At 46.6% G+C, this 26,051-nt stretch overlaps 3 protein-coding genes across 7 annotated transcripts; 2 read left to right on the top strand and 1 right to left on the bottom strand.

The window, feature by feature from the left end:
* Positions 1–218: 218 nt before the first annotated feature.
* On the top strand, positions 219–8,421 carry slc2a8 (solute carrier family 2 member 8). Of its 2 annotated transcripts, none has more exons than XM_062381289.1 (10): positions 219–566; positions 1,443–1,605; positions 1,953–2,159; positions 3,116–3,215; positions 5,444–5,655; positions 5,854–6,003; positions 6,322–6,430; positions 6,842–7,000; positions 7,170–7,315; positions 7,419–8,421. In XM_062381289.1, exons 1-10 carry the CDS (start codon positions 472–474, stop codon positions 7,563–7,565), a joined length of 1,488 nt encoding a protein of 495 aa, XP_062237273.1. In that variant the 5' UTR covers positions 219–471; the 3' UTR covers positions 7,566–8,421. The 2 variants fall into 2 exon arrangements, with proteins under 2 accessions (XP_062237273.1, XP_062237274.1); XM_062381290.1 differs by lacking the exon at positions 219–566 and adding an exon at positions 876–916.
* Positions 8,422–9,233: 812 nt separating this feature from the next.
* On the top strand, positions 9,234–20,530 carry LOC133935729 (protein HIRA). Of its 3 annotated transcripts, XR_009913872.1 has the most exons (26): positions 9,234–9,534; positions 10,908–10,970; positions 11,289–11,399; positions 11,641–11,731; positions 12,003–12,097; positions 12,304–12,399; positions 12,655–12,815; positions 12,970–13,137; positions 13,229–13,342; positions 13,590–13,660; positions 13,915–14,020; positions 14,248–14,469; positions 14,773–14,858; positions 14,933–15,130; positions 15,264–15,419; positions 15,522–15,738; positions 15,879–15,986; positions 16,183–16,331; positions 16,420–16,581; positions 16,667–16,725; positions 16,918–17,023; positions 17,185–17,307; positions 17,432–17,595; positions 17,704–17,792; positions 18,488–19,389; positions 19,422–20,530. XR_009913872.1 is itself a non-coding variant. In XM_062381268.1 (25 exons), exons 1-25 carry the CDS (start codon positions 9,498–9,500, stop codon positions 18,602–18,604), a joined length of 3,069 nt encoding a protein of 1,022 aa, XP_062237252.1. In that variant the 5' UTR covers positions 9,234–9,497; the 3' UTR covers positions 18,605–20,530. The 3 variants fall into 3 exon arrangements, 2 of the variants coding, with proteins under 2 accessions (XP_062237252.1, XP_062237253.1); XM_062381268.1 differs by having other exon boundaries at positions 18,488–20,530; XM_062381269.1 differs by having other exon boundaries at positions 9,235–9,534; positions 15,264–15,407; positions 18,488–20,530.
* Positions 20,531–20,976: 446 nt separating this feature from the next.
* On the bottom strand, positions 20,977–25,662 carry nudt12 (nudix (nucleoside diphosphate linked moiety X)-type motif 12). 2 transcript variants are annotated; one of them, XM_062381291.1, is made up of 8 exons: positions 25,524–25,662; positions 24,537–24,792; positions 23,497–23,797; positions 22,552–22,846; positions 22,295–22,462; positions 21,846–21,959; positions 21,560–21,759; positions 20,977–21,355 (listed from the first exon to the last, which is right to left on the bottom strand). In XM_062381291.1, the coding sequence occupies exons 2-8, from the start codon at positions 24,737–24,739 to the stop codon at positions 21,245–21,247; spliced, it is 1,392 nt and encodes a 463-aa protein (XP_062237275.1). In that variant the 5' UTR covers positions 24,740–24,792; positions 25,524–25,662; the 3' UTR covers positions 20,977–21,244. The 2 variants fall into 2 exon arrangements, with proteins under 2 accessions (XP_062237275.1, XP_062237276.1); XM_062381292.1 differs by having other exon boundaries at positions 24,537–24,778; positions 25,524–25,655.
* Positions 25,663–26,051: the final 389 nt, after the last annotated feature.

Here is a 26,051-nt window from a genome sequence, read left to right as displayed (position 1 = left end):
GATTCTCATCGTTTACACATTTGAAACCCACAATAAAGAATTAATACCTTTATTATACAAATTAATACAAACTAGAAACCTGCATTTCTCAGAACGTGACGGTGACGTGTTAGTGTTACTCTGTTCCGATGCCTCCCGGAAGTCTCTTATTCTGAAAAGATCCACCCAGGAAGCCGGACACGGTGATCAGCTGACTGACTTGTTGACAAAGCAAAGTGAGGAAGTAACAGGAAGTGAAGCTCCAGAGAAACAACCCGGCTCGCAGGCAGCGTCAGGCCGAGATCCGCGCTCCATTCACGGCTTCATGTAGCTTCAGTCTCCGCTGCTCCTCTTCCTCTTCTTCTTCCTCCAGCTGCTGCTGCTTCTGCTGCTGCTGTTGTTGTTGTTGTTTTTGTTGTTGTTGTTGTGACTCAGTCCGACCTGAGGTTGATGGTTTGAAGACAGCACAGGAGGTGAAGTCAGGCTTTCTGCATGGAGACTCCCAGTGAGCGGAGGAGGCTGCTGGAGGACGGCGGAGGAGAGGAGGACCCGGCCGGACTCATCTCCGAGCAGGACGCTTACCTGAGGTCAGTTCACACGACTCAAAGACACACAGAGAGACTAAGATACAGAGAGACAAAGACTCATGTCTGAGCAGGACGCTTACCTGAGGTCAGTTCACACGACTCAAAGACACAGAGAGACTAAGATACAGAGAGACAAAGATACATAGAGACAAAGAGTCATGTCTGAGCAGGACGCTTACCTGAGATCAGTTCACAGGACTCAAAGACACAGAGAGACTAAGATACAGAGAGACAAAGACTCATGTCTGAGCAGGACGCTTACCTGAGGTCAGTTCACACGACTCAAAGACACACAGAGACTAAGATACAGAGAGACAAAGACTCATGTCTGAGCAGGACGCTTACCTGAGGTCAGTTCACACGACTCAAAGACACAGAGAGACTAAGATACAGAGAGACAAAGATACATAGAGACAAAGAGTCATGTCTGAGCAGGACGCTTACCTGAGATCAGTTCACAGGACTCAAAGACACAGAGAGACTAAGATACAGAGAGACAAAGACTCATGTCTGAGCAGGAGGCTTACCTGAGGTCAGTTCACAGGACTCAAAGACACAGAGAGACTAAAATACAGAGAGACAAAGACTCATGTCTGAGCGGGACGCTTACCTGAGATCAGTTCACAGGAGTCAAAGACACCCAGAGACTAAGATACAGAGAGACAAAGACTCATGTCTGAGCAGGAGGCTTACCTGAGGTCAGTTCACAGGACTCAAAGGGACAGAGACACAAGGACACACAGACTCAAAGATGCTACTATTTCTCTTATGTGATGTGCTTTTTATTCGACCTGTGTGATTTGTTGTGAATCCGAATCCTTGTGAAGTTCTCTCTGAATGAAGTGTGTGTCTGTGTGTGTCTGTGTGTGTCTGCAGCAAAGTGAGGAACAGGAACTTGTATCTGGCCACGTTTGCGTCCGTCCTGGGGCCGATGAGCTTCGGCTTCGTGCTGGGCTACAGTTCCCCGGCGCTGCCTGAGCTCATGCAGATCTCGGACCCGCGGCTGCGGCTCGACGCCGTGCAGGCCAGCTGGTTCGGGGTATGACATCATGTGTTGATGAGTCACTGTGTGAAGTGTTTGATCAGCAGAGTTACATCATGACTCAGCAGGTTCACGTCAGGTCAGAAACCTGCTGCCGAGCCTCGTCTGTCAACAGAGACTTTCTACCCAGTAGATTTAAAATTCACTTTTCAGATCTAAGTGTTTATTTGAAGCAGAATTTAAAGCTTATTACTCTTTGAATCAGCAGCTCTATTTATTTAAGAGAAGAAATTTCAATGTCAACTTTTTAATTGAATAACTTTCCATATCAAAGTTGGTCACACCCAAATGTAAGAAGCAGATCAAACTGCCGAGCTTGTTCCCTGAGGTGTGGTGTGGTTCAGTCCATAGTGACGGTGGGGGCGGCGGTGGGGGGGCTGCTGGGCGGCTGGATGGTGGAGAAGATCGGCAGGAAGCTCAGCCTGATGTTCTGCTCGCTGCCCTTCGTCTTCGGCTTCACCATCATCATCGCGGCGCAGAACGTGTGGATGCTGTACGTGGGCCGGGTGCTCACCGGCCTCGCCAGCGGGGTCACGTCCCTGGTCGTCCCGGTAAGAGACGCTTCAATGTCCATGATGAAGCTTCTGTCCACTGTCTACTTTCACACACTGACTTCCTGCCTCGCGGCCTCCAGCCCGACGACTATTACATCACAATTAAATTAAATTAAACTCTACTTGTGATTTTACTTGTGTATCTGAGGTACTTTTACAGGAAAACCTTAAAAACTAAGCTTTAACTTTATCAGTGAATCAAAGAAGCTTCATACAAACATTAAAAACATGAATCAATGACTTTTCGAGCTTCTGGTAATTAGTGATTAGCATTTTCTCTTTTTTCTGCTGTTTTACAAACCAAACTTTAATCAGTGAAACAGGAAATGAATCAATGTTGGTTAACGAGTAATGAAAGAATCAGATAAACATTCTCATGTGTCTCCTCCTGTGTCTCCTCCTGTGTCTCCTCCTGTGTCTTCTCCTGTGTCTCCTCATGTGTGTCCTGTGTCTCCTCATGTGTCTCCTCATGTGTCTCCTCGTGCTTCTCCTTCTGTGTGTCCTCATGTGTCTCCTCCTGTGTCTCCTCCTGTGTCTCCTCCTGTGTCTCCTCATATGTCTCCTCGTGCTTCTCCTCATGTGTGTCCTCATGTGTCTCCTCATGTGTCTCCTCCTGTGTCTCCTCATGTGTGTCCTCCTGTGTCTCCTCCTGTGTCTCCTCCTGTGTCTCCTCATGTGTCTCCTCGTGCTTCTCCTCATGTGTCTCCTCATGTGTGTCCTCCTGTGTCTCCTCCTGTGTCTCCTCCTGTATCTCCTCATGTGTCTCCTCGTGCTTCTCCTTCTGTGTGTCCTCATGTGTGTCCTCCTGTGTCTCCTCCTGTGTCTCCTCGTGCTTCTCCTCCTGTGTCTCCTCATGTGTCTCCTTGTGCTTCTCCTCATGTGTGTCCTCATGTGTCTCCTCATGTGTGTCCTCATGTGTCTCCTCCTGTGTGTCCTCCTGTGTCTCCTCACAGCTCTACATCTCTGAGATGGCCCACGAGCGGGTCCGCGGCACGCTTGGCTCCTGTGTGCAGCTCATGGTGGTGCTCGGCATCATGGGAGTTTATCTGGCAGGTATGTACGCTCTGAATACTCTACGTGTCTTTATACAAAGTCATTTAATAACGACTGACTCCAGGTCTGTGGAACTGAGTGAAGTGAAGATTAGAAAGAGAAACAAAAGAAACGCAGGAGATGAAACCAGACGTTTGATCACGGCTTCAAATGACGTCTTCAACATGGCAGCCTCTGATCTCAGATCAGATCCTTTCCTCTGCTGGAAGTTTTCACCCGAGTCCAATCGTTTGTTTCTCATTACTTAAAAACTAATGAACTCATTTCCTCTCAACTTGGTGGAAGGATGTGGTCATGAAGTAATTCATTACATTTTGGCCTCGATCCAGAATTTATATCCGGACAAAAATCCCACGATTTCTTTCTGTGAAGGTCTTTTTCCACATTTCCCTGATTTGTCAGAGAAGAACTCGGATCCTGATTCGTTCAGACGACTCGTGAGTCTGTGATCTGCTGCAGCTTGATTGAGTTTGAACTGTTGGGCCTCGGTGGAGGTTGAACCCTGAGTGAGCTGTGAATGAAGAAGCCCTTCGAGGTCAAAGCTGCAGGTTACGAGCTGTGAAATGAAGCAACATTGAGTTTTATAACATTGAGTTTTATATCTTGAGTTTTATAACCTCCACACACAGACTCAGGATCTGTGCTCTTATCTGAAGTGTGTTGATTCACTCTGTGATGATTGAACAAGCTTCTCCTGCTGAGACGAGCAGGAGCTGATTGTCATGTGACCGATCGTCCTCAGATAGGAGCAGCCCCCCCCCCCCCCCGAGTGACATGGCTGCTCGCTCCCTAATCTTGTTAACTGCATGCCATTAGGTCACGTGACACCGGGGTCTCATGACGGACGTGGTGCAGCGGGCGTGAGACTCGGTTTTTGGGTTGTTGGTGTGTTTGATTGTTTGAGTTGTGTTAATGATTATAATAAAGTTAAAAATTAAACCGTTAGTGGTTAAATCCAGGAATCAGATGAAGGCGAAATAAATCAGCTGTTTTTACGATGCTGGACTCGAGGCCGAGGCCGATACCTCGAGTCTGTGACCTCCGATAAATTATATTAACCTAGAAATGATCAGAAAGTTTGAGGATTCAGAAAGATTAGAAAAGACCAAACAGGATGATGGGTCATGTAAAACGATCAGCAAGGTTGAGCTGTAGACATCATGATCTCTTTCCATAGGAACTCCTCTTAGATCTTATGAGGCTGATTTCCTCTGGATAATTCACTGTCAACAGTTTTCACTGGAACAACAAAGTCTCTTCTTTCATTGGATCGAGGCTCAAATGTCAAACGACTGGAAAATCTGGACAAAACCAACAAAACCAACTTCATGAGCTCTGAAAACATGTTTGTTGCTGGATTTGGAATAAACGTCTCTTTTATTCACTGGACAGATAAATGGTTTCATGAACCAGATGCCTTTTTAGAGTTTTCTAAATGTAAGGGCGGATTCACGTGTCAAGGAAGAGAAGTCGACCACGATCTGGAATAACCTGTCTCAGGATGAGGAAGTGGATCTCACGTAATGTGGTTTGTTTCATCACAGACCAGCGGCTGCTCGGCCCAGAGCTCCACACTGTGGTCATTGTGGAGAACTCAGTGGAACAATCAGATCAGTAGAGAAGGATATTTTTAGACGGAGATATTCGTGAGGGAACTTGGACGTGACAATGCTCCTCTGTGTCGACCAGTGGCAGCTCCTGGTCGCTGGTTAAAGCCGACGGACCACCAGTCCTTACGTTCTTATTATTTAAATGATTTATTTAGAACTCATACGTCCCCAAAAACCACATTACACCCACTCATAAATGTCTGTCCTCTGAATATGTCTCATTGTTTCATAAAGATGGAGAAATTATTCTCTATGAAATCAACTAAAGTTCTGAAAAACATTGTTTCTCAGAACTTTAAAGAAAGTGAAAAGTTAATAATGTGCTTCTTCCCGACACAGAAATACTAAACTTTAATAATAGTAATAATAATAATAATGGGCTTTTAAAATCTACATTAAACAGACACTTGAATGAAGTGAGCAGAGATTAGCAGAAAGCAGCTTTGGGGGAGAGAAGGTGTGAATAAAGATTCCATATGAAGAACAGTGCTCAGCATATTGTTAAAGATTCCATATGATCCCATACTTATTGATTTCCTGCTGACAGATATCATAACTTCCTTCCAGAAGCTCTGAGCAGTGAACCAGGATCAGCTTCATTGTGAACTTCCTCTGCAGGTCTCTTCCTGGACTGGCGCTGGCTGGCGATCTGCTGCTCCGTCCCCCCCACGCTGCTGATGGTGTGCATGTGCTTCATGCCCGAGACGCCTCGCTTCCTGCTGTCCCAGGGGAAGCGGCGCGAGGCCGAGGAGGCCCTGCGCTTCCTGCGGGGGCCGGACGCCCCCGTGGAGTGGGAGTGCGCCCGCATCGAGAGCGGCTGTGACGAGCGGGTGAGTCCGGGTGGAGGTTTAAAGGACGGTGGAGGTGGGGCTTGTGATGGAGCTGAGGAATAAAGAACAGAGTGAGAGGTCACGCCTGAAGGCCGAAGATGTTCTGACCACGACAGCACCACAGGACAGGGACTGTTAAGGTCAAAGGTCAACCCGAGTCTCGCTGGTCACATCTGACCTGTCCCGTGTTCCTCTCAGGGCTCGGGCTTCCAGATGTCCGACCTGAAGGACCCGGGCGTCTACAAGCCGCTGGTGATCGGCATCATGCTGATGATCTTCCAGCAGTTCACGGGGATCAACGCCATCATGTTCTACGCTGAGACCATATTTGAACAAGCACATTTCAAAGTAAGAGGGTTTTTAAATCGTTAATTATATACATACGTTCAATTTGACAAAAGACTGGTTGATAAACTTCAACAGATTTAATTTATATATGGTGAAAAACAATTTGTATACACAAAGGAATCATTAAACATCTCGTTAGAGCGATGAGTCTCAGTGGGATGAGCCTGAATCAGGTTCGTTCATACCAGTCCGATCACTGGGATGTGGGATACCACAGGGTTCTATACTGGGTCCCTTCTTTTTGTTATGAAATACAAATGAGTCTGTTCACGTTGTTGTGGTGAAACCTCTTGAAGATGTGAGTGTGTTGTTTTTCAGGAGAGCGACCTGGCGTCGGTGATCGTGGGTCTGATTCAGGTCGTGGTCACTGCGGTGGCGGCGCTGATCATGGACAAGGCCGGAAGGAAAGTGCTTCTCATCATTTCAGGTAATTTAGAGCACGATCCTTTTCTTTACTCATTTGATCTGATGGAGAGGCGGTGGTCTAGTGGCAGAAACTTGGACTATGGGCAGAGAAGGTCTCTGGTTCGACTCCACGGAGAGACAACAAAAGACGAACCTGGATTGATCTGTCCAAAAATCCAAGAGTCTCCCTACCCTGTCTAGTGCCCCTGAGCAAGGCACCTTACTCCCCCAACATCTGCTCCCCGAGTGCCGCACATGGTCGCTCACTGCTCTGTGTGTCCTGCACCAGATGGGTCAAAAGCAGAGGATAAATTAACCTACCTGCATGAGTGTGTTGTTTATGTCTGTGCATGTGTTTGGTACAAATAAACGTATCTCTTAATCTCTTAATTTGAATTCACTGATCACAGATTGTTTTTGTTTGATAATCAAGGAACTGCCATGGTGGTCAGCACCACCTCGTTCGGAGTTTACTTCTACCTGATGTCCAGGATCCACGATGGCGGCACCCCCCCGCTGAGCCTCCTCGGAGCCGAGCCGCACTCGGACCTGACCTGGCTCGCCCTCGCCAGCATGGCCGTCTTCATCGCAGGTGAGACCGCCGTGCACACGCAGCTGTGACGCATCCGCATCATGAACCAGTCGGACGGAGCAGATGGGGCCATTTTTAAACTGGAGAGTCGGTCAGCGGATGAGCACGGGGGTTTGTGTGTCTGTGTGTGTGTGTGTCGTACCACCTGAATCACTGGTTGTGTTCTCAGGTTTCGCTCTGGGCTGGGGTCCGATCCCGTGGCTCATCATGTCGGAGATCTTCCCCGTCAAAGTGCGGGGGGTTGCCAGCTCCATCTGCGTCCTGACCAACTGGAGCATGGCGTTCCTCATCACCAAAACCTTCCAGGATATGATGGTGAGTCTCAGCACCACAGGGACACCAGGAGTCTGGTGATGGTGGGGATTTGTGTAATGGTCTCACTCTGATCCGTCCCTGTCGATGCTCCTTTGACCTCCAGATACTTCTCACCAGCGCTGGAACCTTCTGGTTGTTCGCCTCCATGTGCATCCTCAACGTCATCTTCACCATGGCCTTCATCCCCGAGACCAAGGGCAAGACGCTGGAGCAGATCGAAGCCACGTTCAGAGGAGCCTCCGGTCGGTGAGCCGGACCAGCAGCTGCAGGAAAATCCTCTGTGAACATTCAGCGTGAAACAGTTTGAATTCTTCACAAACAGCTGCATGATCTGAAAAGTGATTTTAAAAAATGGACTAAGACGCTCGGGTGAGCGCGAGCAGACAAACGACCTCCGGAGGGAAACTGTGACCTCGGTGAGGAAGACGCTACCTCCAAGGACACAACTCGACACTGCCCCCTGCAGGCCTCACCTCTTAACTGACATGCAGGTTTAAATTCTCCTCTGGCGTGTGGGACAGTCTGAAGTTTTAATATATGCACTAACTATGTTGTTTTAAAGCTGGGATTCATGAACACAGGAACAGTATAATGGGTTAAGTATCTGTCCTTTGTTACTAAAGGTAAAACATTTAACTTAAACCAAAGAAAGGAGACTAAGTGAGGGCATTACAGTTTAATGGGTTCCGGGGTTGTATTTTGGGGAAAGAAACTAAAATGTTTATGGATTTTCTTTGTATTTTCTTCTCTGTTCTTTTTATAATATCAGTCTGAGAATTATTATTCCCAAACTGATTTTTACTAAGAAAATATGTTTGATTTAACGAATTTAAAAATACATTTTTTTCCACTTTTAATTCAGTTTTAAAAAATCCCATGATTATGTGGATGAATAATGTGTCAAACACTATCATCAGTAGAATTATAAATTGTAGAGATAACATGGATGTGTATTTTAAATATTTTCTCTTGGGATAAACTTTTTTTTACAATTTAAATAATTATTAATAATGATCGTGGTGTTTGCTATGAGTTCAGTGAAGCTATGAAACAGAGACAATAAATAAAAGTTCACTCTAGGTTGAGTCTGAACAGGATCGAATGAAGTTCTTTGTGTGTCTGTGTCTCTTCTGTGACTTAGAACACATGTTAAACTCTGGAATAACGATCTTAAAACCATCAATTTACCCTGAGTCATTTATACAGCATTATATTTCACTCTGACTTCAGGTGTTGTGGGTCCACTGTCATTATCAAAACTGAAAAATAAATGATTCTTATAATTCGGACAGTAAAGATAAGAGGCACTGGGTTTATTCCTGAGAATTTATTTAATTACGGTTGGTAAGTATCTATGTTTTCATTCAACTTTGAAATTCTGCACCCGATTAGATTTCATTAAGACGATTTTATTTATTTAAAATGTTTAATATATTTTATTTTCTACCCGTTATGACCTGTAGCAGGTCGGACTGAATGAAGTGATCCTGTGTCGTGCTTCCGTTCTGTTTTATCCACATTATGTTTTTCATATTTTATTTATTGCACTTCTCATTAGAACGTTACAGATTCTACGTGTTTTTTCCGGTTGGTTCGATTCTCAGATTAAATCGAACAAAAGAAAACTGTTGATACTTTTCTGTGCAGTTTAAATTCCCGAGTTTCCGCAATACAGGATATAACTCCCTTCAAAATAAAAACTCTGTCTTGTAAATATAGTGGTAATGTAGCTATTATATTGTTTTTATCGGATCCAGTTGATTCCATTTAAGAATATGTAAAACACGTGATAAATTAAAATATCTTTGAGTTTTATTTTCACTTCAAATCCTTTAAAGTCTGCACCCGGTGGATTTATTGTGACATCTGCCCGACACACGTTTCCGGTGCGCGGTCAAAAGCAGCGGAAACGCTTCCCGAGCTGCCCCCGGTGTCACCTCGCTCTTGGTCCGGGTTAGCCTCCGGTGCGTCGCCGCTGCTCGGGCTCGCAGTCTCCGGGATGATGCTGCTGCCGCTGCCGCCGCGGAGGTGATGGAGCTGGGGCACACACGCGGACAAGTGTCGCACAGAGTTTGAGACAAAGAGCCGGAGCTTCGAGTCGCTTCCCCCGCCCGGTGCCGCCCGCTGGACGGGCTCTTTCTCGACCCCAGGCCGGAGGAGGGTAAAGAAAGTGTCGGTGACCATGAAGCTGCTGAAGCCGAGCTGGGTGAGCCACAACGGTGAGAGCCCGCCGGGAGCCGGGGAGCCACTCGGGCTTTTGTTGTCGGGAGGGGGGGTCCGCGGGACTCGACGGCGGAGCTCCACACGAGCTCCCCCCGGGGATGAACTCCCTCGAACCGGATTAAAGTCAACAAGTGAAACTCACCTGCTGGTTGTAGCTCGGCAGCGGCTCTGCCATCTTAATGTTTGCTAACCGCAGCTAGCTCGTTAGCCTGTTAGCTCAACTGCTAGCTCCACTGACCTGCCACAGCCTCCAAGTTGGGCTCTCGCCCCGACTCCATCTTACATCCTGACGCCCATCGAGCCCGGCTGGGTTCCGGTCCCGGTCCCGGTTCTGAGGGTTCGCGTGGAGCCGAGCCGCGGGGGCTGTCAGTGGAGTTCACCCCAGAGAGGAGTCGAGGTTCAGGGCGAAGCTAACGAGCTCTCACATGGAGGCGATCCGCTCCTGATGGAGAAGTTCACCAGCTCCTGTTGTTAAACAGTGTTCACCTCATCAAGTTATAAACTGTAGTTACTGGACACACACACACACATAAACACACAACCAGCAGGGTAACACAACCAGGATCATACCTCTGCTAATGACAACAATAATCAGGGTTATCTGTATTTCTTATAAAACATTTCACAACAACAATAAAAGTGTCTCAACAAGGAGCAATATTCACACAAAGGAAGTGGTTTCAAATAATAGAACACAATAGAACCTCTCAATAAACCAACAGATGTTTGTTGTTGATAAATAACAAAGGGAAATTGATAAATGTACACATAACTGAAATTCAACCGATAATGTGATAATAATGATAAAAGCAACATTAAAGTGTTTCCTACACGAGATAAAAAACAATATAAATAAGTTATTTACATTTATGAATTGAACTGAACCCTGCAACCATCAGATATGTATTGTTTTGAGAAATTTCCTTAACAAAATGTCAGAAAACAAAGAACGAGTGATTTGTTCTACATTTAAATCTTAATATATAACTTACACAGACAGAGCAGAAGGCAGGTAAACATTGTAATATTCATTTTTATTTGTAAACAAACTTTTTCTACACCAGATTCATCTTAAACTGCTTCACACCAACAACAACAAAACATATTGACTTAATAAGAAATACGTATTTGCACATATAGCAATAATATTAATAGCAGGCGGCATGGTGGTGCAGTGGTTATCACCATCGTCTCACAGCGAGATGGTTCCCAGTCCGAATCCCAGACAAACCGCCTGAAGCCAAGTTTATAGAAACAAGTTCAGTTCATTATTTCTTGATCACGTTTGATGTTTTTTCCGTGAAAATCTATTTTTTCTTCTTCTCTTATGATAATAACCTGTTTGTGTTGTTGACGTTGTGTTTCTCAGGCAAACCCATATTTTCAGTGGACATTCATCCTGATGGCACAAAGTTTGCAACTGGTGGACAAGGTAAGAGAACTGCTCACTGGTTTGTTCGGAAATGGACAGATAATTATAGAAATGTTCACTTTTTTTAAAAACATGCACTGAATGGATATCATAATGTTATCCTCCTGTAGCCTCAGGTTATAGATATACTTGATGCTTTCCTCTCTCTCCATACATGTGAGGTTTTCAGATTAATCTCCTGGACCCATTGAACTGTTTTTTTTTTTGGGGGGGGGGTTGTCTTCACCACTGTCATGACACAGAAAATCAGCTGTGTGTGTGTTCGGGTTGTGTATTTTTTGTGGTTGTTGTTTTTCTAAGTGTTGTATTTGTTATCAGGGGAGGATTCTGGAAAGGTGATGATCTGGAACATGGCGCCGGTCCTCCGCGAGGAGGACGAGAAGAACGAGAGTATTCCCAAGATGCTTTGCCAGATGGACAATCACCTAGGTAACCAGCCCCGTTGTGATATCTGTTGTTGAGTCAAATCATCGCGTTGTGCGTAGAAATGTAATATTTGTGGATTAAAACACAACACGTCTTCAGGTTCTTATCCAAGAGGGATTTCTTTTGGTTTATTGAGTAAAGTACTGCAACGATTCTTCTGCTCAGAAATGCGTTGTGCTGCAAAAGACATGTTCTGACGTCAAACTATCAAAGTTAACACGAGTGTGTGTGTGTGTCTGTGCAGCGTGTGTGAACTGTGTGCGCTGGTCCAACAATGGACTGTACCTGGCATCAGGAGGAGACGACAAGCTGGTCATGGTGTGGAGGAGAGCTGCGTACGTACAAACACACAATCAGCAAATACACATGATGCATTTACAACAAAACAAGTAGAGATGAAACCAAATCTGTAGAAGTTGATATCGTGACATTTCCATGATTCTCAATAAAAAATTCATGATACAAAAACCAACAGTGGCCTTCAGGTCATAAATACAAATCAGAGATAATGCTCTAGTGCAAAGGATTAGTTCTTGTCCCTGTTGAGTCAGCTGCTCGTTTGTGTTGACCGTGTGTGTGTGTGTCTGCTTGTGTGTGTTTCTGCAGATTCATCGGTCCGAGCACAGTGTTCGGGTCGAGCAGTAAACTGGCCAACGTGGAGCAGTGGAGGTGCGTCACCATCCTGAGGAATCACACCGGAGGTAACACAACAATACATTATGCGGCATGTACACACACTATGTTCCCACAAGTTACACAATGAGTCAGATGTGCAGGTGAACACTGTAACACATATAAACACACTGTGTACTAGTATCTTAACGAGTAACATTTTAACTTTGACTTTTCTCTAGACTCACACGTTGATATCTGATTGTGTGTGTGTGTGTCTGTGTGTGTGCTGTAGATGTGATGGACGTGGCCTGGTCTCCTCACGACGTGTGGTTGGCCTCCTGCAGCGTCGACAACACCATCGTCATCTGGAACGCTCGGAAATTCCCAGGTACGAGAATCTGCTCCGACGTTAGAGCTGCAGCTGAAACTCGACCGGCTCCACAAACACGTGGATCCATCAAAAGTTGATTTCATATCATCACACAATTAATTCACGTTATTAAAAAGCTGCCCTGAGTTTATCAGTGTTTGTTTGAATGAATCTGTACTTTTTGTTATTAAATCTGGTGCTGCTTGTCGTTGGAGTAGGATTTATGTCTGAGTCCGTCTTCATCCATGTCCCTCTGTCCCTCTGTGTCTCCAGAGATGGTCACATGTCTGCGGGGACACACTGGGCTGGTGAAAGGCCTGACCTGGGACCCGGTGGGGAAGTACATCGCCTCCCAGGCCGACGACCACAGCCTCAAAGTGTGGAGGACGATGGACTGGCAGATGGAGGCCAACATCACCAAACCCTTCAACGAGGTACACACACGTGCTCCTCAGTGCTCCTCCTGTGTTTACCTCGTTTCTTCAGGTGGATATTTCTGTATCTTCTGTCCTGTTGCACAGTTTCACTCTCTTCTCTCTCTCTCTCTCTCTCTCTCTCTCTCTCTCTCTCTCTCTCTCTGTGTCTCAGTGCGGCGGGACGACCCACGTCCTGCGTCTGTCCTGGTCCCCGGACGGTCAGTATCTGGTGTCGGCTCACGCCATGAACAACTCCGGCCCCACGGCCCAGATCGTGGAGAGGGACGGCTGGAAGACCAACATGGACTTCGTGGGTCACCGCAAAGCTGTCACCGTGGTGGTGAGGACGTCTTACCCTCGTCTTCGTCCAGTTGACGATGTACTCCCTCGGGTCTCGTCCACGTTCTGACCTTTCTGTCTCTTCTCTGCAGAAATTCAACCCAAAGATCTTTAAGAAGAAACAGAAGAACGGCAGCTCCCCGAAACCCAGCTGTCCGTACTGCTGCTGCGCCGTCGGCAGCAAGGACCGCTCGCTCTCCGTCTGGGTCAGTTTGGGTTTGAAAGTTTATGATGCACCTTACTCATGTTTAAAGAAGGGGGGGGGGGGGGGGGGGGGGTTGTCGAGTCTCTTCAGTCGATCTGAGTTCCAAAAATTGTTGGCGAGTTGATAATTTAGCTAAAAAGCACAGAGTGAATTAGAGACGACCTCCGTGTTCGATGGAATGTTCCTCACCTCGAGGGAGAATACATGACGGGATCACGAGTGTCCTAACGTCTTTCCTCTCTCTCCAGCTGACCTCACTGAAGCGCCCCCTGGTGGTCATTCACGATCTCTTTGATAAATCGATTATGGACATCTCCTGGTGAGTTACTCCTGCCACACACGGACACACGAGTCTGTGTCTGTTTCCCTGAATCTGTCATCGGTGAAAGACCCAAAACTGAAGTCAAAGTGTGTGTGTGTGTGTGTGTGTGTGTGTGTGTGTGTGTGTGTGTGTGTGTGTGTGTGTGTGTGTGTGTGTGTGTGTGTGTGTGTGTGTGTGTGTGTGTGTGTGTGTGTGTGTGTGTGTGTGTGTGTGTGTGTGTGTGTGTGTGTGTGTGTGTGTGTGTGTGTCAGGACTCTGACGGGTCTGGGGATGTTGGTGTGTTCCATGGACGGCACTGTGGCCTACCTGGACTTCTCACTGGATGAACTGGGAGACCCGCTGAGCGAGGAGGAGAAGGTAAGACTCTCATCCGGCTCCTAACACAAACACATTCAATTATTTAATCTCAGAACACAAAATCAATCGTTGGAGACAGAGAAGAGATTTTCACCCTCTGCACAAACTACCATAGAAAACTGAAACATAACATTTTTCCTTTGAGAGCAAAGGAGAAACTTCTGTTTTCTCTCAAGCACCAAAAGAACCCAAATCAAAGTTCTGCTCTCTCTCCCTCCGACGTACAGAACAGCATTCACTCCAACATCTACGGGAAGAGTCTGGCTATCACCAGCACGGAGGCTCAGCTCTCCACCACCATCATCGAGAACCCGGAGATGCTCAAGTACCAGCAGGAGCGACAGAACTCGGCCCAGGCCACCGCGGGGCCGGGCAGCGCCGGGCCCGAGTCCTCCGCCCCCAAACTCAACAGCGTGATGAACGGGGAGTCTCTGGAGGACATCAGGAAGGTATGGAAAGAAATCATCTTCAAGGGACGAAGTCAGAAGTCTGAGGCATTTGATAAAGGATCATATATTAATTCATTGTATATTAATTAATTTCTTGCCATTAAAATACTAAGTTTACAGTTTCACACACTGTAATGATGTTCAGGTTCAACAAGGTGTGAACGAGCCTTTAGACGTTAGAGCAGAAGAAACAGAGAATAGATTCAGAGCCGACTTGGCACATGTTCAAGTCTTCATGGTTTTATAATTTTATTTATGATTTTTTTGGATCTTGAATTTCTCTGACGGGTCATTTTCCTGCAGAACCTTCTGAAGAAACAAGTGGAGACGAGAACCGCGGACGGCCGGAGACGGATCACGCCGCTGTGCATCGCTCAGCTGGACACGGGGTGAGTCTCAACGTCCTGATGTCCTCTATCTCAGTACGATGGAGCAGACGATCACTGTTCCTCTGTCTCTGCAGGGACTTCTCACCGGCTCTGTTCAACAGCGTCCCCATCCTGCCCTCGGGCTGCTCCATGTCCAATCATCTCATCCCTCAGATCAGCTCGGACTCCTGCCCAGGACCGGCCTCCTCTCTGGGGCTGAGGCCCGGCAGTGACCTCCTGCTCACCTCTTCTGCAGCCGGCGGCCTCAAGGGCCTGGAGGACAACAAAGACGGGTACAAGACCACCTCCATTTTCTCTTCTGTTCTCACACTCGTCCTTTATTCTTTGTTTTACATGAAGATCGCTCTTGATTTTCTCGTCAACCTCCTTCTCTTCGTCTCATTTTCTGGTTTCCATGTGTTTCAGTGTGAAATCCACTCTGCTGCTCACGTCCGCCTCCAAGATCGAGCCGATGAAAGCTTTGGACTCCAGGTTCACCGAGAGGTCAAAGGCCACGCCGGGCATCACGGCCGTCATCACCTCCATCTCTGGACTCATGCCTCTAGAAAGGTCTCAGTTCAAGTGAAGTAGATTTCAATAGTTCATAAATGTGACGCAGCAGAACTTTGAGAAGCAAAGAATCCGTTCAAAAAGCAAACTGAGATTCTTCTGTTTGTCCTTCAGGCCCAAAGACGGTGTCTCTGTCCTGAAAGACGTAAAAGCCAAAGAAGACTCCAGCAGCGACAGCGAGGACAAGATGGCCACCATCAACAAAAACCTGTCGTTCAGCAAGAGGAAGCCGGATCTGCTGATGGACGGAGCGGAGGTGGTGGAGAAGAGGAAGAAGGGACGGCCCAGGAAAGACAAGATCTCCGCTCCCATGGCCCAACCCTTCACTCAGGTAGAGACGAGGCTCCAGTCAATGATCAAATAACCAAAGAACAAACATTAAAGTGAGACTGTGCAGGTAGCTCTTTGGTGGGAGATGCTCTGTGATGCTCGGGGGGGTGATGAGTGTGTTGTGCTTCCTCTTCCTGTCAGGTGACTCCTCCGGCCGAGCGGGAGCCGAGCAGAGTGACGGCTGCTCCAGCTCCGGTCGCTGCTCTCCGGCTGCCGACGCCCAAAACACAGAAATCCTTCAGTCTGCAGGTGAACGGCCGTCTGATCCTCTGTGTCCTTATCTGTGGGTTTAATGTGTGTGTCCAACGTGAGGCCTGACTTCAGCCCGTCGGGGGTTAGAGCCCGTCTGGCTCCACTCGTCTCGGAGCCTTTTGTTCCTTAAAGGTTCTTCTGGCTGAAGCTGAAGTCTTTAAGGGAAAGTGTGTGTTTGTGTGTCTGTGTGAAGGTGAGCATGGAGCCGTCGGTGTTCCTGGAGGTGGAGAACGAGGTGTCGCTGGTTGCCGGTTCGAAGCTCAGCCAGCTGCGATGCTCCAGAGATGGACGAGACTGGAACACGCTGCTGCCCAGCTCAGTGGTCACGGCTGCAGGAAGCAGGTGGAGGCTCCGCCCACACGTCACCCAGTCGTTGGGTTGGTTCTGTTCATCAACAACAGAATCTCATGTGTGTCCTCTTGTCCCTCAGTGACGTCCTGGCGGTGGCCTGTGAGGACAGGATGTTGTCTGTGTTCTCGTCCTGTGGCCGGCGGCTGCTTCCTGCCATCCAGCTGGGCACGCCGGTGTCCGCTCTCCACTGCGCCGCCCACTTCGTCATGGCTCTGACGGCCGGGGCGGCGCTCTCCGTCTGGTCAGTGCTCGTGCACGATGAACTCATTGATGGAGACGGTGGTTCCACTGGTTTCAGTTTGTTTATCTGTGGTTTGTCTTCACAGGGACGTTCAGAGACAGAAGGCGCTCGTGAAGAACGAGTCTCTGAGGAACATTCTATCTGGTGAGAAACGTCCAAGAACAGTTTGTCCAACACTTTGAAAATCAAAACATAAACACCCAGGTTTTATTTAAGTGTAAATTAAGTTAAATAATTAGTTAAAGTAATGATTGAGATGTTAATTGGTTGATTACAGTAACTTAGAATCTGAGAGTCCAGTCGTGCTCCTTGTCTCTGACCAGCTCTCTCTTGCAGGCGTGGACATCACGGTGTCTCAGTCTCTGCTGACCCAGCAGGGGGTGCCCGTCATCGGACTCTCCAACGGGAAGTCCTTCTGCTTCAGCTCCTCGCTGGAGACCTGGTGAGACCCTGAGCTGGTTCGGTTTGTGTGTTTGTTTAGAATTGTTGGACATAACAAAACAGATGAGTGTCTCGTATCCAGCTTAAAGCTTCAGTGTGTAGTTCATGAATCCTAATGACCTCCATGGTCTGACTCAACGACCTGTTGTCTGTCCCCCTCAGGACTCTGATAGCAGATAAAGGAGACTCGCTGGTTCAGTGTGCAGACTTCAGGAGCTGCCTGCCTTCCCATGATGCACCTGTGTCCTCGGGGCCGCTGGCTGTCATGCAGGGACGCAACCTCAAGTACGACAGTTTTTAATCTCAGTTAAAATGAACGCGTCCTCGGTTATAAGACCAGGCATCGAACTGAGTCACCAGGGGATTCAAACCTTCAGTCCACTGATGATTAACTCTGTGGTCCCTGCAGTGCTGGTCGCCTGGCGTCCCGTCTCTCCTCCACCCCCCACCACCTGCAGCAGAGCATGACGCTGGCCTTCCTGGAGAACCAGCTGGCGGCGGCTCTGACCCTCCAGTCGGCGCAGGAGTATCGGTACTGGCTGCTCATCTACGCCCGGTTCCTCGTCAACGAAGGTTCGGAACCCTTTCTGTCTCCTCACTTACTGCCATGATGAACGTGTGACTGTAGATGAAGTGTGAGGAAACCAAGGCTTCCTCTGATGTGTGTCTTCCTCCGTCCAGGCTCCGAGTTTCGTCTCAGAGAACTCTGCAAGGAGCTGCTGGGTCCCGTCCACAAGTCTGCTGCCACCTCCTGGGAGCCCACCACTCTGGTACGTTCACAAAGAAACTGAAACCTCAGAAGCGCTGACAGAATCACCAACGTTTACAAAAGCTTTAACATTTGTCTTTCGCTGTAAATCATCTTTAAACTTTAGCAAGAACATCGTCTGGGTCGGAATCTTCTTCTTAGTTATTCTCATCGTTGTTTTTATTCTGATTCGATATCGCTCCCGTCATCTAGATTCTCGTCCATTGTCTGAAACTCTTCTTGACACTTAGACTCAGAGCAGTTCTCTGTTGCTACAAGTGTTTCAGAGAATCAAACTGAAGTTCATCAGTCTTGTGTCTTGAATATAACAAAGTCTCACACGGCTGTAAAGGGAGGAGCTTGCAGACATCGCACCTGGTCTCAAAGGTTCAGGTCTCAAAGGTTCAGGTCTCAAAGGTCCTGGTCTCAAAAGTCCAGGTCTCAAAGGTCCAGGTCTCAAAGATCCAGGTCTCAAAGGTCCAGGTCTCAAAGGTCCAGGTCTCAAAGGTCCAGGTCTCAAAGGTCCAGGTCTCAAAGGTCCAGGTCTCAAAGGTCCAGGTCTCAAAGGTCCAGGTCTCAAAGGTCCAGGTCTCAAAGGTTCTGGTCTCAAAGGTCTAAATAACCACTGTCATAACTGAAGTGCATCATATTTGTGAACCCTGCCTCCACCTCGTGCTCTCTCCATGGAGCTCACTGCTCGGTCCTCTGTGTTCTCAGGGTCTTCGGAAGCGGGAGCTGCTTCGGGAGGTTCTGCCCGTCATCGGAGAGAACCTGCGTTTCCAGAGACTGTTCACGGAGTACCAGGACCAGCTGGAGCTGCTGCGCAACAAATAACACACAGGCCGACGCACACTGGGACTCGTCGTGGAGCTGGTTCGGTTCGGCTCGGCTCGGCTCGGCTCGGGTCAACTCTGACTGTTTCATCTTGGGAAGCTTGAATCTCTGTTGAGGCCCGACCGGCTTCTGGGCACCGGGACCTTTCTGTGCCGTCGCTCACTGGGGACTAATGGGTGCTTCTTTTTTTTTTCTTCTTCTTCTCATCACATTTTTCACTAACGCCTTTTGTCTGTTTTCTGAGCTATGCAACCCCCCCCCCTGCTAATCATGAACTAACGAAGAGAAACACAGAGACTGAGGAGTTAACTTTCCTCTGCTCAGAGAGAGAGAGAGATATGAATCAGAATGAGGTAGAGGAGCAATATGCTTGAACCAAAGTGATGCCTTCATGTGTAGAAGTGAACACGCAGCAGCCCCCCCCCCCCCCACACTCTGTGCTGACAGATGGATCTCTGGGGAACGAGGTCAGAAAAGGGATCTCAGATATAAAAGTTATTTTACTTTGCTACTGATTCAAACCAATAAAAAGTGTAAATCAAGGAAAACATGAAACCAGTGTAGATGTGAGAAATGGAACTCGACTGATTTCACATTAGGTTTAACTCAAAGTTAGGCTCCGCCCACACGGACACGCTGCAGTTCTTTCAGTCGCTGGTGTTGTTGCCATGGTTAATCAGAGTAAACGCCACCGGACAGAGATGCAGACGCAGACGTTCTCTTCCTGATTGGTTCTCATCAGTCACATGACACCTCCTGTCAGTAGCACTTCCTGTCAGGGACACGTCCTGTCAGTAGCACTTCCTGTCAGTGACAGCTCCACCTGCTCTGACTCTTCACCATCACTGTTCCTCTGTTAGTAAGCAACCAACTGCAGAGGAGACAATCTACTTCCTGTTTGCATCACATGACCAGTGGACGGTCATGTGACGTGTGTGCGTTGTGGTGGTTGGAGAAGACGTGTCCGTGTGGGCGGAGCTCAAACGGTGAAGTCCTTCTCAGATGTTCATCTTCATCCATTCGGTTTCAGACGAGGTGTTGAGGCCGTTTTTTATTTTAAGCAACAGTTTGAAGTCGTGTGAAACTTTTTCATCAGCGGCTCAAATCTCTAAAAGATCAACTGAGGATTTAACTTAAAGTCACATTTTATTGTGATAAATGAAAGTTTCAATCAGTTCTTCATCTTTTTCACTTCGTATATTTACTGGAGAAACGTTCTCGTCTCGTTTATCTGAAAACTCTCAGACCGGGACTGAAACGTTTTCTCCTGCGAACACGTGAAGGTTCTCCAGACCGAGCAGAATCCACTTTGAACCACTTTGAACCATGAACGTGTCAAAGTCTGTTCCAGTTCGTCTGAAGCTCCGGCAGCATCCAACACTAACTCTCTGCTGGTCGTCCCAGAGGTCAGAGGTCGTCTTATTCTCCAGATCATGTGAGCGTCAGTGAATCAGAACCGGTGCAGAAGGTTCTATCCATTCTGTAAATAAGCTCCAGTTAGAAACGCAGCCGACACTTTTCAGGCTGAAGCCTTTATTCTTCTTTATTTCTTTGCTGAACCTGTTTTCATTTTGTTTCAAGCGCCGGTGACGACCACTGAGAATCAGATTTTCAGGACTTATGGGGAAAAGTTGTTTATTTTTGTCTCACATCCATTAACTTGACATTTTAACAGGTTCAAACTTCACATGAAGAATTAAAGTTCTTGTGTTTGTCTGCAGCAGCTCAGTTTGTGTGTCTGTGTGTGCGTGTGTGTGTGAATCCCCTCTGTACAGCATTTCTTCTTTCTTTTTTTCCGTTTGTCATTTTTAAATGTTTGTACGAGGCAAATTTCTTTTGTTTCCATTTTCTATAAGAAAAGAAAAGAATGAGCGGAATCTTTTTGCCTTTGATGAAAGAAACTTAAAAATAAACAAATGAGGAGCATTTGGGTTTTTGGTCGTTTTTCTTCACTTAGTTGAAATAATGTTTAAAAGAAATAAACACAATGCAAATGTTTGAGTGTTGAAACAAAGTCAAAATGCTTATTACGGGAACAACTCTGGAGTTCACATGATATTGTATCGTGTATTTTAGCATGTTAATGTTTTCCTCTTCATTGGACTGTCACATTAATCATTAACTATTTTCATGTTTGGACCTGAACATCAACGTCTGAGTAGATTTGACTTGTTTGAGAAAATCCACTTTGTTTTGATCAGTTAAATTCAATAGGATATTAACTTCAATTTGAGTTATAACTTGAATCTATAGTTATAATATCTGTATATAATATTGTACAATAAGAAGATCCTCTGTTAGTTTAACAACATAATAGAATTGTTAACCATCACACATGGTTGGTTTTTGAATTGAAAAATAAAGTTGACCAGTTTTTAAAATTAGACATTTTAATTTTATTAAATTATGATCCCAACTTGCCTTTGAAAGTTTGGCACCTTCAACATTTCCTCATAACTTGTCCACTGTTTAATTGAATCATGTTATTTAATCATCGTGAATTCTGAGCAGAGCCTCAACTCGATTCTACAGGAACAAGCAGCCGGTCACTTGACTGGAGGAGATTTAACAGAAGTGATTCCTCCAGTTGAAACTGGTTCGTCCCCAGTTCACTGAGCATCAGTCTGAAGGCTGCACTGGTCACAGGTTGGAGTTGATGCCGACCCAGTGTCTGATCAGCTGGTGAGCGATGGTTTGTCTGGGAGGGACGATGAAGGCCGGAGCTTCTCCTCTGAACAGGGAGTCGATCACCTGCAGAGAAACAGTCAATGAATCAGAGGTCAGAGGTCGTCTCCTCTCGGGTCAGGTTCTGAAAGACGTCACTGACTTTCTGCTTTAAAACAGAATCTGGGCTTTGTTGATCTTAAAGTTTCTGGCGACATCGAAACTATTATTCTCATTATTATGAATATTATTCTTATTGTTATTTACAGTACTTCTTCTCTGTGGTGGTACCTGTTGCCGTGGGAACCAGCGGGCCTCCTCGATCTCGTTCTCGTCCACCTTGATGTCGGTCGTCGTGGCGACAGCGAGGCATCCCAGCATGAGGTTGGACGGCATCGGCCACGGCTGAGAGGACACGTACTGGACATGTCCCACCTTCACCCCACTCTCCTCCTCCGTCTCCCTCCTCACCGCCTCCTCCATCGTCTCCCCTGCAGGGGGGGGGGGGGGGGGTGAGTGTGTGTCTGTGTCTGTGTGTGTCTGTGTGTGTGTGTGTGTGTACGTGTGTGAGAGTTACCAGGCTCTATGAAACCAGCCAGGCAGGAGAACAGGCCAGCAGGAAAGATCTTCTTCCTTCCCAGTAAGCACTGGTTTCCATCAGGATGAATCACCAGCATGATGACCACCGGGTCTGAAGACAAGAATCTGAATTCATCCAGTCGTCATGAGGTTTCATCCTTTGAGGACTAATATCAAACTGTAGTAACTGTTGATATTAATAATGTTCAGTGACCGGCCACCAGCTGAGCTTCAGTGATTGGTTCATTAAGAACTGAACCAGACCGATGACGTCACCACAAAATCAAACACTCAAATCTTTCTCTCTAAATATTTACTACAAATGAGTTATTCCCCATAAAGCTGAATTAAATCGAATCCTCTGAAGTGAATAAGTTAATAGTGACTGAATGAGGTTGATCCCGTGGAGGTGCTGCCCCCCCCCCCCCCCCCCCCCAGTGGACGTACCGACTCGTGGGTAGCAGGTGTTGTGGACGCCCCTCCGGCTCCGGCAGTCGGAGTCCAGGCAGCTCCTCTTGTGTCCGGCCTCCTCCGGCCGGGTGCTGCTGCCGCACGTGGCACAGAAGGCGTAGCGGCTGTGCCACGCCAGCACCGAGCGCGCCTGGGCCACCACGCCTGGAGACCAGGAGCCAGAGCAGAGTCACACATCTGGAGGCAGAAGCCGTGTTAAAGTTCATTGAGATGAATGAGGTGATGTTCCTCACCGGCCTCGTCCTCGCTCAGCCTCAGCAGGTCTCTGTTCGGCGTCTTCGGGAACAAACAGTTCTTTTCTCTGCAGCGTTTCAGAAGTTCGGCTGCGTCTTCATCTGAGCCGACGGCAAACCAGGCTGGAGGCTCCTTACCGGCCTCCTGCGTCTGAGAGGAGGAGGAGGAGGAGGAGGAGGAGGAGGAAGAGGGGTTCTTCCTCCTCTCCACTCCTAAGAAGACGAGCACAGTGGCAGGCTCCTGGAGAAGATCTCTCACGGCCTCGTACCTGAACCGACACAGCTTCATCTTCTCCTGTAGGAGTTAGAATCACCATCAAGTCTTTAACCCCTTAATGCCTGGATTAATTTCTATTATATAAAAGCATTCCTATTTGTGTTGTTGGCTCTCATACAGATGCTTAATTAAGTGGAGATTGTTAATTTCATAATAGCATATACAATAGATATAAATTTAGGTATGAGGCAAATAAGTGACATGAGGCAAAATGGGTCATAACCTGAATTTAAAAAAAATCCAGTCTCTGGTATGTAGATTATTATACTGATGCTGCTTTTGATTGAAATTGAATAACAACATATGTTTTCTGTACAATCATTGCTGTTCTATCATCACAGTATTTCAAATACAGCTTAATGCCTCAGAATTACTTTGCTGCACAGTCCCACGGGGCTAGTATGTATGTTCCACTCCGACCACTAGATGGCGGCAGAGTGCTTCCAACACCTTCCTTGGTATGTGTAGTATTTGCACCATCAGGCACAATCGTCACCTCTGGGCATTAAGACCGGAATGGGGTTTGAGGTGAATTCACGACGTTCGTCTACAAGGGGTTAAAGACTGAAACGACTCTTCATCTTTCTGCTATTGAGTCGTTAAGTGACCTTCAGACCGTAGTCTTCATCGGGTTAATATCAGAACCTCAGTGATGTTCCCTCTGGTACCTCTGAGCCCTCGTCCTCGGGGCAGCTGACCATGGGGCTGAGGCTGGAGAACAGCAGGTAGACGGTGTCCTCGTCCCTCTGTCTCGCCTCCAGCCACTCTGTGTCCGTCCTCTTGGCGCTCAGCCGGTCCAGCGTCTCCCGGCTGAAGTAGTTCTCCTGCGGGACGAGGTCGGAGCCCGGCGGGACCCGCAGGCTGCCGGTGTCCGCCCCCCCCAGGAGGCTGGAGATGTGCCTGTGGCCCCAGAACCTGGCCACGTCGTAGGCGGTTTGTGAAGAAGAGTTCACGGAGAACTTGTCACAGCTGGAAGGTGAAAGATGGAAAGTGACTGCTGTTAGATCTTCATCATTTAAACTGAACATTTATTTATATAAAACTGATCAAGATTTGTCAAATGATCTGCTGAGCTCCTCTGCAGCTCTACTCATATTTTACTAGTAGTTTTATTTCAGTTCTCATTTTAGTCCTTTATAGTTTTAATATTCTCTCAGTTGCAGGTTATAGCTTTGTGGAACTCGTAGTTTCAACTTTCTTTCAGTTCTCATTATTTTCCTCTTTCAGTTCCTCTCATCTCATGACTTCTGTTCAGGTTCCATTTTATCCTCTTTCAGCTTCTGATTCATGTTTAATTAATTTCTCACTCAAGCGTATTTACCTTTATGATCCTTCAATCTGCTTGAATTGTAAAACAACATTTTGCAAAGCTCTTCACCAGAACAACTGAATTATGAGCTGCTATAGTTAAAGTGAGATGAGAGTAGGATCCATAACAACAGGTGAGCAATGAACAAGAAGTATAAAACTAGTAAAAGGTTTAAAAATAAATAAAATCCACCATCAGTGATACAGGAAGTGATGTTAAGACAATAAACCAGAGTAGTATGATAAAGTACATTAAAGTATTCCAGGCTCACATACAGATTGTGAGTATTACAATATGACTGTGTACTCGTGGATGTGGAGAGTGTTTCACTGGTGTAGTAACTTGTCACATGAGGTAGAAGCTCTGTGTTTACTCATGATGATAAATACTTGTATGTACCCACGTGACAGCAGCTCCTCCGCCACAGGAAGGTGTCCGTGGCGAGCGGCGAGCATCAGCGCCGTCCAGCCGCTGCTTCCTGTCCGGTTGATGAGCGAGGGGACGTGGGACAGCAGCGAGGACACCTGGGGGACGTGTCCTCTGGCTGCAGCGTCCAGGAACTTCTCCAGCAGCTCCTCCTCAGCACTCGACTGGACGCTCATCGTTCAGGCTCCCAGAGGATGAACCGGAGTCAAACTGATCTGAGGACACGTTTCTACAGAATGATGACGTTTAAAAAAGTAATATTTTTTTTTACTTTAATGACATTATCAGTATTTGTTAAAGTGTAGCATTACTACTTTTACATATACAACTTCAGTGCTGGTCTTTAATGAGAAGTTGAGTATCTTTGTACAGTATATTATTAGTACTTTTACTTGTGATTGTGTATATCTTACAGTGTAGTAACCATTTGCATATATACAATTTTGCCTGTCTTTTACTGTACTTTAAAACTTGTACTAAAGTACAAGTACTCTAATACTTGTACTAAAGTACATCAGCTGGATTCTGCACCTTTAAATATTCCTCTCGCCTGTTGCTCGTCCTCTCATTGGAGGAAACAACTGTCAATCAAATCTCTCGTAGTTATAAAACGTTACAAAACACCTGGAGAGAGACACGTGGTTCTGTTTTCATAACAACAACATTAATACAAATAAAAACCACAATAACAATCATCAAATGAAAGCGCTGTGGTCTCTGTACGGAGTCATGTGACCTGTCGTTACGTCATCTACGTAAAACAAACCAGGAAACTGAAGAGAATCGAACGTAACTGCAGAAGATTCAATACGTTGCTTCTCAACTGAGATTCAATCAAAAACCTGAGATTAATGTGGATTTAAACCTTTAATAAAACCAAAGATCAGACCTGAGATTCAACCTGGATCCAAACCTGAGATAGACTGGTGTGAAGCTGGTGTGAAGCTGGTGTGAACGAACCTGAGTCTCTCGTTAGAAGCTGGTTCTCCTCGGATCTTCTTCAGAATCCGAATCGTTGAAGAACCTTCGACCTTCAGCTGCATGAAGAAACTCGAGATGCGTTCAGGAGCAGCCACTGTGACGCGTTCAGGGCCACATCACACCGCCGTAAACCACAGGGTTCAACCGGTCACATGAACAGGTTGAGGATAAAGTCCAGTTACTATATATTATTCATTCATTCATCAATAGAGGTATTATTCATTCATTCATCTATAGAGTTATTATTCATTCCTTCATCCATAGAGGTATTATTCATTCATTCATCTATAGAGTTATTATTCATTCCTTCATCCATAGAGTTATTATTCTTTCATTCATTCATAGAGTTATTATTCATTCATTCATCCATAGAGTTATTATTCATTCATTCATTCATCTTACGTGACTTTTCATTCACGGATATTCAAACAAAACCTGATATTTTTACATTAAGAGAATAATAAATAAATAAATCTAACACGTGACTGAAAGTTCATCAGTGCTCAA

Source organism: Platichthys flesus, chromosome 3 (assembly GCF_949316205.1).
Source record: "Platichthys flesus chromosome 3, fPlaFle2.1, whole genome shotgun sequence".
NCBI lineage: Eukaryota > Metazoa > Chordata > Actinopteri > Pleuronectiformes > Pleuronectidae > Platichthys > Platichthys flesus.
This window is presented reverse-complemented; position numbering and strand designations above follow the sequence as displayed.